Here is a 14,560-nt window from a genome sequence, read left to right as displayed (position 1 = left end):
TCCATTAAAAAAGTAATGGCCCATTTGTGGTCGTTCCCGTCATCTCATTCTCTCTCTCTCTCTCTCTCTCTCTCTCTCTCTCTCTCGCAGACAGGAGCTGTGCATGATGAGTTTTATAAGGACTGCGATCTGACTCTGGGCTCCGAGGTGAATGTATGGGGCAGGAGAGTGATCATCACTGACTGTGACAACTTCACCAAAGACTACTACCGCTCCAAATACGGCATAGGTAACCGATGGTATTGTTGTGGTTTTTTCAGTGTGAACCGTTTCTGGTGAAATAGCTTTAAAAACACTATTTTATAGGGCACGCTGTGTTATTTTTAGAGACTAAATTATTCTTCAAATAGATTGATTCGTGGCAAAGTGTTTTGTCTGTGCAACAATAACTTTTCTTCGGTACTTAATTTAATATTCTATACATTCACTCTGGCTTTTCCTTTTCAAATGAAACTATGGTTTTTCAACTAGTCATACATTTGAAAGGATTTAATCTTCCGTTATTTGTAGCTGTTGTCTGCAATACATTAATCTGAACACTCAGGGGCAGTAAGAGCAAGCACCAGCAAGAGCTATTACCTTCCTAGAATATTGATTCCCGCGACTAACGGCAGACTCTTGTTCAGAGGATGAACTATTTGTATCTGTGTAGCCAGTGCAACTCAAATATCCATATTTGTCCTTTAAGAACCGAATGAGCTCACACCGATATAATAATGCTGTGTTTCTTTCGGTAACTCCTTCGAAGGATATGTAAGAGTCAATTCCAGTGTCATCAGATACTCTGGCCCTCCTGGACTGGTATTTCTCCATGCCTCCGTAGTTAAAGGCACCGGGGACCACAAGAGCTCCCCAGCAGGAGAAACCCAAGCTGGACCTGGATATGTCTGCCACCCTGGGCAGGTTTCAGGGCTTGCTGCATTCGTCACGGTAGTAAACCAGGCAGAGCCCCCAGTGACAGGCCACTGTGATGGAGGGTCCTGTCTGACTCTGAGCAGTCAGAGGTCAGCTCAGGGTCACAGTGGGACCCGGGCTGCTGTGCTCCTGCATGGATGGATTACCCGCTGCCCTCTGATCGTTTCAGCGCTCCTCCAGGGTTCCTTTCCTCTTTTAAGTGTTTTGTCTTTTATTTCTCCGTCCTCCGTTTAGAGGACTTCCCCCCAGTGGTGTACAAAGTTCCCCCGGCCCCTAAGCCCCTGAGGACCATGCCCCCCTACAATGGCTTTGGCTCAGAGGAGGACTCGCTATGCTCCTGCCAAGGCCTGCTGCCCAAGCCCCCACAGAAAGATTTCCACAAGTTTATGGAGAACGACAGGTCCGGACAATCAGATTACACACTGACATGTTTGTTTCTCTGTGGCAGTCCTCAACTCTGCTTTGTGTATGCCCCCCCCCCCCTGCCCCCCTTTTCCCCGCAGATGCGACGTCATCAGCGTGCTGAATTTGCGTGCCAAGATGGTCACCACCGATCCGGTTGACAGAGACAGGGTGTTCATCATCTACTTCTATCTCTGCGATGACTCCATCTGTGTGTTTGAGCAACCGCAGAAGAACTCAGGTAAAAAAAATTTAAAAGAAATCTGACCCAAAGCTGCACCACAACTGCTCCCAGGACCTCAGATACACATCGATGGCTCTCATGGTAAACATTAGGTTTGTCACACTCATTTACAAACTCTTATGAAAACAGGTGAAATAGATGATGTGTAGATTAGAGAGCTATTTCTTTCAGGGATGGAGATTTTCCCATCATTGTAAATCAGGGTTTGACAGTATGTTTGGACCGTTCAGCCTGGCTCCAAAATGAGTTATCCAACCGCGGACGTGATGTAACTCGATGCAACATTTGAGTCGTGATTCAATTTAAATATGACTTTGAATTTAAAAGTACCAAACCGACATGAGAAATAAAGGCCAAAGCATTCAAACTGTGGCCCAAGGACCAAGTCACCTGTCGAGTTGATCGTCCGTGAAGACGATAAAATGAGTAGCGTTTTCACACCTGCCTTCCCTCTTCTCACACGTCGTGCACCAGGTGTGCTCGGTGGAAAGTTCCTGCAGCGTGGCCGTGTAAAAAAGCCCGGCCAGGAGCTGTTTAAGATCGAGCTATCCGAGTACTATAAAGCTCAGGATCTGTACGTTGGCGCTACCCTGTGCCTCAGCGGGAACCACTTCCAGGTTCTGGATGCGGATGAATGCACCTTCAACTACATGGAGCAGCATGCTGAGGAGGTAAGCAGGGCTATTGCTTTCCTGTGGTTTGCGAAGGTTTATGCAGGTTTTCGTATCAAAGGTTTTGGTCGTACAAACAGTGGTGGTGTTCGGGGGCCACCGTGATTAAGTTTGTACAAAGTTTATTTTCAATACATGAGTGTAAATATGATTTGAGAGATGTTTGTAAGTTCACGGTACAAAAGGCTAAAAAAGGGATTAAAAGAAGATGTATTTCTGTTGTAGGAGTCCAATTATGGAATAATGTTGAAATGGATGTAAGAATGGTGAACTCCTTTTTGGTTTTCAAGGGAATTATTTATAAAACAATTCTTGAGAGTTATAAATGTGATTAAAAACGTATTTATATGGAAGATGTATGTGGTAGTATATATAAATATATTTTGTTTTTTATTTTGTTTGTTGTTTTTTTCTTTATTCTATATTAATTTTCTGATTTATTTTGATTTCAATTTAGGATAGGAATTTATAAGCATTTTTTTGCTTCGACCTATACCTTTTCAGTCTTTCTCTTTTGTATATTATATAGAATAATATTGTATTGTATTTGATTTGATTGACTGAATAAAATACACAAACAAACAAACAATTACATCGACCTTGATCCCAGCTGTTACGTAATGCTATACACCCTGTTGCATGTTTGTGTGTAACTGTCTATAGTTCCCCAAAGCCAACGTGGGAAACATCCTCAGCAAACTACGATCTATTCCGGAGGAGCAACAGAGCGAGATCCGGAGGTTTCTGACTCTCAGTGACCCCAACAACACCGGCTTCATTTCCTATGAGTCGTTCAGGTACAGTAGCACAGCCAATGTGTCGAGTACCCTCTACGTTGCAATAATATGAGTCTACTGAGATGGAGCAATAACTCAAATGTAAGGCCACCTGTAGATATGTAAGATCTGATCATGAAGTGAACATTATAATGGTATAATGGTGTAAAACCAGAAAGAACAAATAGAACAGGTGTTGGGAAGCTTAGATAGTGTTATAATTGCTGAGATAGAAATAATATGTGTGGATTACGATAAAGGATGTTAATATTACGAGAGGAAGCAAAGATGCATTCTATATATTCTTGGTGTAAAGTTAGGACTGTGAGAGTTGTCAATATATTTCTGAGTCTGTGTGCGCCACAGGGGCCTGCTCACCGGCCTGGGCTGCGGACTGTCGGAGCACGAGGTGCTGGTGCTGGGCCGAAGCTTCTCGGAGCGCGAGCAGCCCGAGGCGGACGTGGGCCTGATGCTGGCTGTGGCCCAGGACTACCTCAAGAAGAAGCACTTTGAAGAGTTCCCTGACATGGACAGAGCCTTCACATACCGCGACCAACACAAGTAGGCGGTCGCACACACACACACACAGAGCTCAAGACAAAATACTGGAGCAGTAACACACACACACACACAGACAGCGTCACAACAAGACATCAATCGTGCAGTCAGTGGCCCCATATCTCAGAGCAACGATTAGTTCCAGTAGTGGGAGAGTGGAGCATTGGAACCAGATGGAACCCAAAGACCTGTATGGCACGTAGCCCTGCAGACCAGAGGACAAACACACACACACACACACACACACACTCTTGCTGTATTTGTGCCCAAAACCACATGTTTAATGCCCGTACGCTCCATGGACCCAGCCATCCATACGTAGTAGACCTGTAACACACACACACACATAGAAAGTAACTGTCTATCTATTTATCTAAAGAGGGCGAGGTCAGCTGAAATGCAGGCCAACAGTGCCACAAGGTTAGGCTGACTTGGATGTCCATGTGGCTGCGTTGGCGCTCTCAGTTAGCGGCAAACTGTTCATCGACATTGCTGGAGAGAAGATGGCGTGACAATAATGGGCCTGTGGGCCGGCTGGCATCACTGTGTAAAAAAAACCCTGATCTTAGAGGACAAGCAACTTCTGTTTCACACGCGCTCACACACACACAGTTTTTATACAAATTCAGATTGAGCATTTTTTTCAATCAATAATGTATTTATTGGATTATTGCTTTTTCAAAAGCACAACGAGGGTCAACTCATCTGCCGCTGGCTGCCTATTTGCTCTGTTCTTGTGTGAGACTCAAGCCTCAGCATGGGTATTTTTCTTGAGCCTAATTCAAGTAACCTACTACAAGTAGGCCGGCGAGAGATGCGGGTCCAAACATTGACTGTCTGTACACACGGATGACATTTATGAGTGCATAAGTGACGCAACGTCATCCTTTATATACAGTCTACGGTCCAAACCCCGAGTTTGGCTGGTGCCTCCTTTTTCTATCTGTCTGATAGCGATGTCTCTGCTCCTCTTTGTGTCTCCAGGAGCGGCCGTCTCTCCACCAAAGAAACGAGGACGATCTGTAAGGCCTTCCACCTTCCTCTGCCCGAGAAGCTGCTGGGGGGTCTGCTCAGCCAGTAAGAGCCCACCGATCACAGCACAGTTCAGGGTTCCACTGCATTGTCACAACGAAGAAGTCATTCGTTGGAAAGTGAAGAACTGTTTCTGGGCTTAATTGAAAAATCTCTGAATCAGCATTTAGTCGGAATGCCACTTAAAGATGATGTGTTGGAAGAATAGCAAAATGGCTTCATTTAAATCAAGCGGAAGCTCAATACGCACCTGTCTCAAATCTGCTGCAGGTTTGCAGATAGGGACGAGATCGACTACCATGCCTTCCTGGCTGGCATTAACTGGTTAGAGAACCCCGCCCCCCCGGTAATGCCCGAAGACGCGGTAAAGGTAAGAGAGAAGAGCGGCCGGGAACATGCAAAACAAGAGCAGCAGAAAATGTGTGTGTGTGTGTGTGGTGGGGGGGGGAGAACAACTTCTTGGATCAAAGTGAACCGGAAAAAGCACAGCGAGTGCTTTCTCAGCGTGTGCACGGATTCTTAAATAGTTGTTATTGAAAATCAATCTACATTTTACCCCTACCTGCGATGACTCAGTGGATAAGTGAGCCAAAAGCAGAATCAAGTGAGTGGGAAGGAATGTTCAAACGGACGGGAGGACGATTTATTGTGCACAGAAAATGACTTGAAGGAGAGACGCACACACACACATACACACACACACACACACACACACACACAGAGGTGGTCCAAAAAGGGAGGAAGTAGCTCCTTTGTTCTTCTCTCTTGCGTTTGTATCTTTCCGATGTCATGCTGATGCTTTGCCACAGCCACACCTAAGTAGAAACAGGTGAGCAGGAGAGATATCCACCGTGGCACGACAGCAAAGGGAGGCCTGCACAGTGGACTGTGTGTGTGTGTGTGTGTGTGCGTGTGTGTGCGTCTGTGTGTGCATGTGTCTTTGGCTGTGTGAATGTCAATGCCGATGCAGTGCTAACTTAATTCTCCATTTTCCTCTGTCACGCGGTCCAGCTGCTCTTTGCCTTCCCTTTTTCTTTCCTTTCTTTCTGCCTTTCTGGCCTTTGCTGCAATCCGTGGCGTACTACGTCTTATTACTACCACTATTATTTCCTTTTTTCCCCTTGTACCTTATTCAATACATCCAACATACATGGGACCAATTTAACAAAAAGCCTGCTCAAAAGAAACAGCTAAATTGCATTTGTTCTGTAATATAATGAAAAAAAGTTGTTTTGTTTCCTACGTGAGGTTTAATCAGTTTAACGGAGGTTCGGGACAAATCCTAATTCCTGAAGCAAAGCAGTGTTAACGAGAATGGGCACTCGGTAGAGCGCATACCTTCGCATATCCCAAGATTGGGCATTGAATTCTGAACATTTTGGCATTAGTTGCATGCCAATTGGATAGAAATTGACCGTGATATGGTAAAAACAAGACTTTGACCTTTTCATGACCTTGACCTTTGACCCGATCGATCCCAAAATCCAATCAAATGGTCCCCGGATAATAACCAATCATCCCACCAAATGTAATGCGATTCGGTTTAATACTTTTTGAGTTACCCGAGTAACACGCATACAAATAAATAAATAAATACACGGCGATCAAAACATACACGGCACGTTCGTTTCACACCCACATCTTCAGGTGCTCTTCAAGTTCTAGGCCTATAAAGGACATAAAACAGTAGGCAAAATAAAGGAGATATCTATCACATAGAACCCATAACAAAGGAGAGCAACACACTGCGAAGTATGAAGGAATGAATGATTGGCAACACTGACTCACACAACGTTTGTGTGTAGCCAGAGTTGTGCAGTGACTTGTGTTCTCCCGTCGGCTGCAGCTGGACGTGAACCGCAGGTCTGGCGCCGGCGGGGCTGCAGGGAGGAACGTCAACTACTCCTCCCTCCTGAGGGATGTGTTCAGCTTTCCCTCCAACAGCGCTGACCCAACAACCTCCACCACAACCTAGGCACAAGCTGGGAGGTGAACCCATTCTGCCTCTCGAACACACACACACACACACACTCTGCTTGTTCCGGTAATTAAAGAACACGCTCTGTCTGCTAACCAGCGTCTGTGTTTTCACTGCCGATTTGTTTTGCCCTCTTGCATGTGAATAATTTGCCGGTTAACGGTCTCCTCCAGCGTTGGCGAACACAAAACCGGAACATTTCTGAGTTCTGAGAACACTTTCCGACACGCTTCTGCGACGTGTTTTTGTGTTTACACCAGTTGGCGTGAATCCCTGTGAGACATGGCGGAAGACAGGTGGCGTTAAAGCAGAACCATATTTCCGCTTTGGGCGGCATACGCGCACACACACACACACACACACACGCGCGCTGTAACCTCCAACACGGTGCGAGTGTAGATGGATTGGGAGATGGGAGGGTGGGGGGGGGGGCAATGCATGATTAGAGCTACATGGTGACTTTACATTGGCTCCACAGTCAACAGAAGCCAACAGTGGACGACGGGCTGCAGGAAGTGCTTCCAGGCCACAACGACCTCATCATCAGGGCTACACTACCGTTCAAAAGTTTGGGATCACTTAGAAATGTCTTTATTTTTCAAAGAAAAGCACTGTTTTTTCAATAAAGATAACATTAATCAAAAATACACACTATACATTGTTAATGTGGTAAATGACTATTCTAGGTGGAAACGTCTGGTTTCTAATGAAATATCTCCAGAGGTGTATAGAGGCCCATTTCCATCAACTATCACTCCAGTGTTCTAATGGTACATTGTGTTTGCTAATCGCCTTAGAAGACTAATATCTGATTAGAAAACCCGTGCAATTATGTTAGCACAGCTGAAAACAGTTATGCTGGTGATATAAGCTATACAACTGGCCTTCCTTTGAGCTTGAAGTTTGAAGAACAAAATGAATACTTCAAATATTAATCATTATTTCTAACCTTGTCAATGTCTTGACTACATTTTATATTCATTTGATAAATAAAAGTGTGATTTTTCATGGAAGACACGAAATTGTCTGGGTGATCCCAAACTTTTGAACGGTAGTGTAAATCTTACAGAAAAAGTTATTTGGAGTCATTTTTGGACCTCCTGCTAACCCTCTTCAGTTTGAAGTGTGTTGATGCGTATTGCAGTATCAGGGGTTGATAGTTCTCTTACATTGATGGGATAAAAAACGAACTGGGTCTAATTTATAAGGAACCGCAACCCCCGGTATGCGTTCGGCTGTCAGTGTGTGGCAGTGCACTATAAAAAGACACAGGTTGGTCAGGTTGAGGCGCCACTGAAATGGGACGAGTCCAACATTAAGTCATCGACCAGCCGGTCCTCTCTCTGCAACCGGCACACACACACCCCGCTGTCAAAACACTAAGGGGGACGACGGTGCGGGCGGGGGTGGCGAGGAGCTTCTTCGTTGCCTTGCGGAGCGCGCCGCGGGAGGGGGAGGGCTGCGAGGGAGGAACTTCGACACCTCCTCGTCCGCCGCTTCTTCCCCTCCTGTCTCCTTGCGCCCACACGTCCCATTTTCTGCCCCGTCATGCTCTGCGGCGCAGCAACGGCAGACTGAAGGAGTTTGCACCCTCGTCATCGGTCTTTGATTGTTATGGTGCTTGAGGTGTCAGGTTCAGACAAATAGGATATGGATTTTCATACATGGCGTGAAAAGGTCACGAAATCTCATTAAAAAAAACACCAATCAAGGCCGGACGGCGCAGCTGTGTGACGGACGGGTTTTTAAATAGTTTTAAGACATCAATGGACTTCCAAATGGCACAGACGAATAAAATATGTCAAGCTTTGATACATACGCAATACTTTTTCTTTTGGACCCTCTTTTGGTCTTTTATTTAACGGTGGCTTGATTTTGTATTCATTAAAAAAAAGTGTTTTAGGTATTATTCGATAGCTTCCCAGTGGTGTTACTTTTTGATCTAAATGCAGTTTTCCTTAGCTCTTCTAAACACGTTTTACCACCTGACCTGACGCAGGTGTGGGGTCGGCTGTAGCTCACGGGGAGAGAGCGGTCGTCCCGTAAACACAAGGTGGCCGGTTCGATCCCCGCTCTCCCCATAGTTGCGTGATGAAGTGTCCTTGAGCAAGACACTGAACCCTTGTTACTCCCCGGGAGCTCAAATACAAATACGGAGAAGAATTTCCCCACAGGGATCAATAAAGTGTACATTAATTAATTAATAATGATGCTACTGCTACAAGCGCTGAATATTGATCCTTGTCCACAGCAGATTTTCCTCGCCGTCATACGGAAATTTCCCCTCCGGGGCACTGAGGCGGTTATATCGCTCTCTTCAAAGGCACAAAATAAAGTACCTTCCCCTCTTAGAACACACGTGTATATATGCAAAAATCCCAACTAAAGCTTTCAGTTATTTACCAGTTTATCTCACTAACGCCGACTCGGCGAGGGCGAGCCTTCACATTATTCACAACCTTATTGACGGGCATACTTTGACATCGCTGCTTTTCGCAAACTGCTGAGTGGACGTTTTTTTTTAACAGAACGCAGATGATCGACTCTTTAAAAAAACAAGATTAATATTTCCACTGTAATGTGTACAGAAGGACATATTTAGAGTTTAAATACATTCAATGAATATGACAGAGTGTATGAATAGTTCATTGAATGTATTTTAACTCTAAATCTGTCCTTCTGTACACATTACATCTATTGCATCTGTCCATCCTGGAGAGGGATCCTCCTCTGTTGCTCTCCTGAAGGTTTCTTCCCTTTTTCCCCCCTGAAGGGTTATTTGGGAGTTTTTCCTGGTCCGATGTGAGGTTTTGGGGCAGGGATGTCTATGTGTACAGATTGTAAAGCACTCCGAGACAAATTTGTAATTTGTGAAATTGGGCTTTACAAATAAACTGAATTGAAACTGAATTGTAAAGAATCCGCTTCTCTCGCGTTGTCCTCGTTCCACTTTACTGTCGTCTTGCGCGGGACCACCGCACGTTAAAAGCTGATACACGGGAAGTTCATAAATGTCTCTGGGGGTCAAGAGGATCCGGGTGTTTTGTGTGCACTTGCGAGAGAGTGTGTGTGTGTGTGTGTGTGTGTGTGTGTGTGTGTGTGTGTGTGTGTGTGTGTGTGTGTGTGTGTGTGTGTGTGTGTGTGTGTGTGTGTGTGTGTGTGTGTGTGTGTGTGTGTGTGTGTGTGTGTGTGTGTGTGTGTGTGTGTGTGTGTGCTGGCGTGTGAGCGCCTAATGCAAGTCTGATGGAGTCCTGGCTAATCTATGAAGTCTAAACAGATATCTGAGAACAAGAGGGGAAGAAACGTCTCTGTTTACTGGCTGCATGCCTTACTTGTCTCATGACAACAAATCCTCACGCTGGAAGCACACACACACACACACACACACACACACACACACACCGAGCACCGGCGTTCAGAGGGTGTTCTCAGAACCGTTCCCCCAGAGCAGCAGTTCTTGGCCCCACGGTTCCCCCTGAATAAGCTTCTGTCAGTCGATGTCACGGTGAACGTCTCGTGTTTTAATTTGGCCGCTTCAGTTGATTGTTACACAATTTTAACCCCTCATTTGGGATTGTTTTCGGGGGTCTGTATATGCGATGCATTTCCCCCTTTTTAAAACAAAAAAAGGATGATGATGAATAATCGACCGGCCTGAAGGCGTGACGTGTGCTCGCCGCGATCGCGAGGGTCGCAGCGGACGCCATTCACCGAGGTGTCACCTGCGCACATCCAACAACCAATCATATGCTCACAGTGACGACGCTGACGTACCGGCGAGGAGCTGGTGTGCTGTTTAACATCTTAGTTTTGCATTTTCCAACGCTAACGTTTGATAATTGCCACCAACACAAAGGACAAGCTGAAGCTGATGTCATTCATTTGTTGACCATGATGCTTGATGAAGAGAACAGTCAGTGGGATTCATCCTCTCAGGCATGAGAATCCCTCACCTTTCGGCGAAATTCGCCGTTTTGAAACCAAAATAGGTGACTTACGTGAATCGTGTAGATCCGAAGAGTTTTTGTTTTGGGGTAGGGGGGTGGGGGTCAATTGGCCGGCCGGCGTTTATGAGATTGGAGTGGGACACGGAGAAAATGTGGAGTGGTGCTCTTCGCAATAAAACATCTTTGATGGGACGTGTCGCGTCTCGGCCAATCAGCGTCAAGATGTCTTCAGCGTTTGGTGGTTTAAGTTAGCTTGAATGTTAGTCCGCTACATCTGCTGCTGTCACGCTGCACGGTGTAGCGATACTAACAAAGTACCCGTACGATAAGAGCGATGTGATTTAGCATATTTTTAGTATCGATACTTCATTAAAAGAGCGCGGGATCAGAGCGCACGCGCTGCTCCGTGTTAAACTGTCTGCGCACACTGCGCAGCGCTAACAGGGAGTGGCGTTAAATATTGAATCGGGTCAAAATGACCCGAAGGCAACACAACGGTTAAGTGGCGGAATTTTCGGCTTTAAAAATAAAAATAAAAAAAGATGCCAGAAGTGAAATTAAGTTCAGTCTGTAAAGTTCTGTAACTCTCCAGCTGCTCATCCTGATGAACTCTGTATCATCTGGTCAGATACAGACCAACGACTTCATAGTGTATAATCAATACTATGATGGCTCCATGTAGTTTCATTTATATATTGTAGGCTAATACTAATATTACTGCCATTTGTTAAGTGTTGAAAAAGTTGGCCTACAGATATTTTATTTATTACTATTATAGATACATATACCAGTGTCTTATTTATGGTATACTGTTTTTATGGTATTGTATCATGATATTTATGGCAGGTATGGTATAGAAGATCATGACAACCAGCTAGAGGCAGAACAGACTCGAGGAACAGACTCGTGGCTCAGCAGAGCACAAGACTTGAAGACTTGTTCACGCCAAAAAAAAAGGAAGTTGGTTCATGAATGACCATATTATACACAATATTACTATTATAGGGTGTCAGAATGGAGGACCTACAGATTATCATACAACGTCCGACATCGATGTTCGTGGAAGTCACCCCCCCCCCCCCCCCCGCGCGCCTATCCTTCTCACCTTTTTCACCCCTGACCCGTTTTCATGCCTGTCCTCTGGAAACCAGGAATAATCTCGACAAGATTTCCAGAGAATCAATCCGATAGTCGTGGAAGTATTTCACAACGGAAAAAAGCAGAATGGTCTCCAGCGTTCGTAGCCACACCTACGAAAAATAAGTGCCGTAATCCATAGATATTCCACGTAATGATCTCGTTGATTATCCACGCAATCATGAACGAGGAAGTATCATGTCCACCAAAAAAAAGGCCACACAGGGGTGATGGATGGAGAGATGGTGGCTGGGTCCAACAAACACAGATCTTTCAGGCAGGAGACCAGAACTTCAGTGGATATTTAAACCCCAACCGCAATTTCTTTCCTCAACCTAAGGAAGTAGTTTTGTTTCCTAAACCCAACGGAGTTGTTTCCTGTGAAGGCAGGAAGTTTATTTTTGAAAGACTGTACTTGTGTGACGAGCGGAAATGATCTCGTGTTGCTGGCTTTCGTGCGAAGACGCAGGAAAAATGAGGAGTAACTTAATTCGAAAATATATCTGCCTGGCAACAAAAATCTAACAGCATCCATATTGCTTACTTTACTTTTAGTTGTGTTTGCCAATGAGATGAAAACCTGTCAATCAACACAGGGGTTCCAACTGGTTCCAACTGGTGTCTTGATTTTGGCTGACAAAAGTCTTGAATGCATTGGCGTCTCCCTACCTGTTGGCGTCTCGCGTGGAGGAGTCCGTCCCAGGAGGGCTGTTGAAAAGATGGAGCAGCCCGCTAAGTGTTCTCCGTCTGGAGGCCCTCCGTAACGGCTCCTCTATAGACCAGAAGAGAGTTCAGCAGACTCTGTGTTTTTGGCCGCTCTCTGTCGTTCCTCAGTGCCTATGGGGCATCGGCACTGTGCAGGGGGGTGGCGGGGGGGAGGGCTCAGGCTTAGACCCCACTTTACAGGGTCAGCCACTGCCCCGGGTGCACATGGGGATCCACTTAGCTGCTCTCTCATTATTCCATATCTCCCTCTATCGCCGTCTCTGAATTGTTTCACTTTCTCTCTTTCGTCCCTTTTTCTCTCCGTAAAATGAGCGTTTAGATCATCAGCTATACGCCGCGGGCCCTCGGTGCCGTCTCGACAAGCTCCGCCTCTCTTTGATGCCGGTGTTTTATCCCGCGCTAGACAGTATATCCCCTGATTCTGAGCCCTTGCACTGGCTAACTGTGTTCCCCCCCTCAACTCCAGAACCAGACCTGGTACACTCATCAAACATCCGTTGTCTTTGGCAGCTGCTGGGACAATACTTCACCTGGTCAAGGAAAGAGAAAGTTATTCTACGCCGGTTGTAAATTACAACTATGGGGCTTTTGTCTGCGAGGCCTTTGGCTCCCGGTGGAGACCATTCTTGAGGCAAACACGGCGTTTTTTCTTCTCGGTCGTGCACATAAATCTCGCGAAAGTATAGCCCCCTTTTTTTCCGTGTTGCTTAAAATAAATCTAGCCATCAATCATCCAAATGAAGACGGAATATGTCTGGTGCGCCATCGGTCAGTATTTAGGCTTTCCGGCGCTGAAGGAGAGAACAGAGTGCTTTAGTTGAAAGCTGACAGGGAGACTTATTTAACTCTCTTCATGAGTTACTGCTTGTGGGTCGGCCCGGATTCTCTCGCACAAACGGAGAACTAAAGCTCAACGCGGCTGGTGTCGCGCCGCCCGTCGCCGAGAGGCCGGCACGGCGTGCGGCTCAGGTGTGCTTTGACCCCGCCCCTCGCTAATCCCCCTTCTGGTGAGTTGATGACTCGCGTCCCGTCAGGTCCAGTCAGTGTTGCCAGGTCCGCGGTTTTCCCGCGGAATTGGGCTAAGTTTGAAGTGTTGCCGCGGGTTGAATTTTGTGTCCGCTGGTTCGGGTAGACCTATTTTGCATGCAAATTACATGAATATCTTTAAATAAAAAGCCATATTTTAAATGAAATAATTTATTCATACCCAAATCCTACCGTAAACTGCTTTTAATGCTGGCATACTAAACATTTGGTGTTACTTTGTAGATATTACAATACATTTGGCAATGATAGCAATGCTGTTGGACTTTAAAAGCAGTGTATATGGTTTGGCACGGGCATATTTTGAGTTCTGATATTGGGCTGGTTTTATTTGGCCATTGGGCTGGTTTTGTCACACAGACCTGGCAACCCTGGGTCCAGTCACATTATGTTCCACCGCCTACAGACGAGGTGAGACTCGCGATAGTCGCCGGTTTATACGCGCCGATGAAAACGAGAGCGCGACCCGACCCGACCTTTGGCCTGACCCCTCGTGGGAATGGACGCTGGCTCTAAAATGCTAACCAGGCAATCAGACTTGTATCCTGGCTGAAGTTTGGGATAGAGGAAGTGAATGTGGCTGAACCTTTCTCCAGCAGTCACACTCGGGGAGGACTTCACTTCAGCGTCGCCTCGCTGTCCTTTTACTCACAATCGCTGCAGAAAGAAGTTGTCCGGGAGCTTTTTCGCGCCGGTATGTCATCTGAGCGAATCCCCTCCTTTTCGCTCACGACATCGTCTGTCTCCCTCGCTCTCCGCCTCCCTCCCGCCGCAGATGGGATTCACATTTGGCCGCGCTGACCATTTCCTTCATGTGATATTATGATACATTATCTGAAGCCATTTACTCCCTGTCACCGCCCTCCTCGTGGACACAAGCCGAGTCAGCCAAGGAGGGGCGGTCAGATTCTGTCCAGGTGAGTCATGGCCGTTTAATTCGACGCTGTTCGCAGTGGTGACCGTTTACAACGCCTGAAAGGGTCCTCAAAACTCAAACCGTGCTCTCTCTCTTCTCTTTAGGAGCCTGTTGGTGGCGAATACATGCTCCACCTCTCCTGCGGCCGGCTGTAAATCGCCGCTGTCGAAGGTGTGTGTGTGTGTGTGTGTGTGTGTGTGTGTGTGTGTGTGTG

General features: G+C 46.2%; 1 protein-coding gene across 4 annotated transcripts in view; it reads left to right on the top strand.

The window, feature by feature from the left end:
* Positions 1-14,560, top strand: part of efhc2 (EF-hand domain (C-terminal) containing 2) — a 45,420-nt gene that overhangs the window by 4,792 nt on the left and 26,068 nt on the right. Inside the window, exons 7-17 of one of the 4 annotated variants that reach the window (XR_008833144.1) lie at positions 91-229; positions 1,150-1,315; positions 1,419-1,558; positions 2,036-2,232; positions 2,896-3,029; positions 3,375-3,569; positions 4,551-4,643; positions 4,869-4,968; positions 6,445-6,587; positions 14,206-14,347; positions 14,451-14,517. Coding sequence is in view for 3 of the 4 variants with exons in the window: in XM_056425941.1 (XP_056281916.1) it covers positions 91-229; positions 1,150-1,315; positions 1,419-1,558; positions 2,036-2,232; positions 2,896-3,029; positions 3,375-3,569; positions 4,551-4,643; positions 4,869-4,968; positions 6,445-6,573 (1,293 nt within the window). In the remaining variant the exon portion in view is untranslated. Of the gene's footprint in view, positions 1-90; positions 230-1,149; positions 1,316-1,418; positions 1,559-2,035; positions 2,233-2,895; positions 3,030-3,374; positions 3,570-4,550; positions 4,644-4,868; positions 4,969-6,444; positions 6,895-14,205; positions 14,426-14,450; positions 14,518-14,560 lie in introns of those variants that run through there. The other 3 variants (XM_056425941.1, XM_056425951.1, XM_056425928.1) reach the window with 3 other exon arrangements.

This window comes from Pseudoliparis swirei, chromosome 2, assembly GCF_029220125.1.
Source record: "Pseudoliparis swirei isolate HS2019 ecotype Mariana Trench chromosome 2, NWPU_hadal_v1, whole genome shotgun sequence".
NCBI classification, from domain to species: domain Eukaryota; kingdom Metazoa; phylum Chordata; class Actinopteri; order Perciformes; family Liparidae; genus Pseudoliparis; species Pseudoliparis swirei.
The sequence above is the reverse complement of the archived record's forward strand: the minus strand, read 5'-3'. Positions and strand labels throughout refer to the sequence as shown.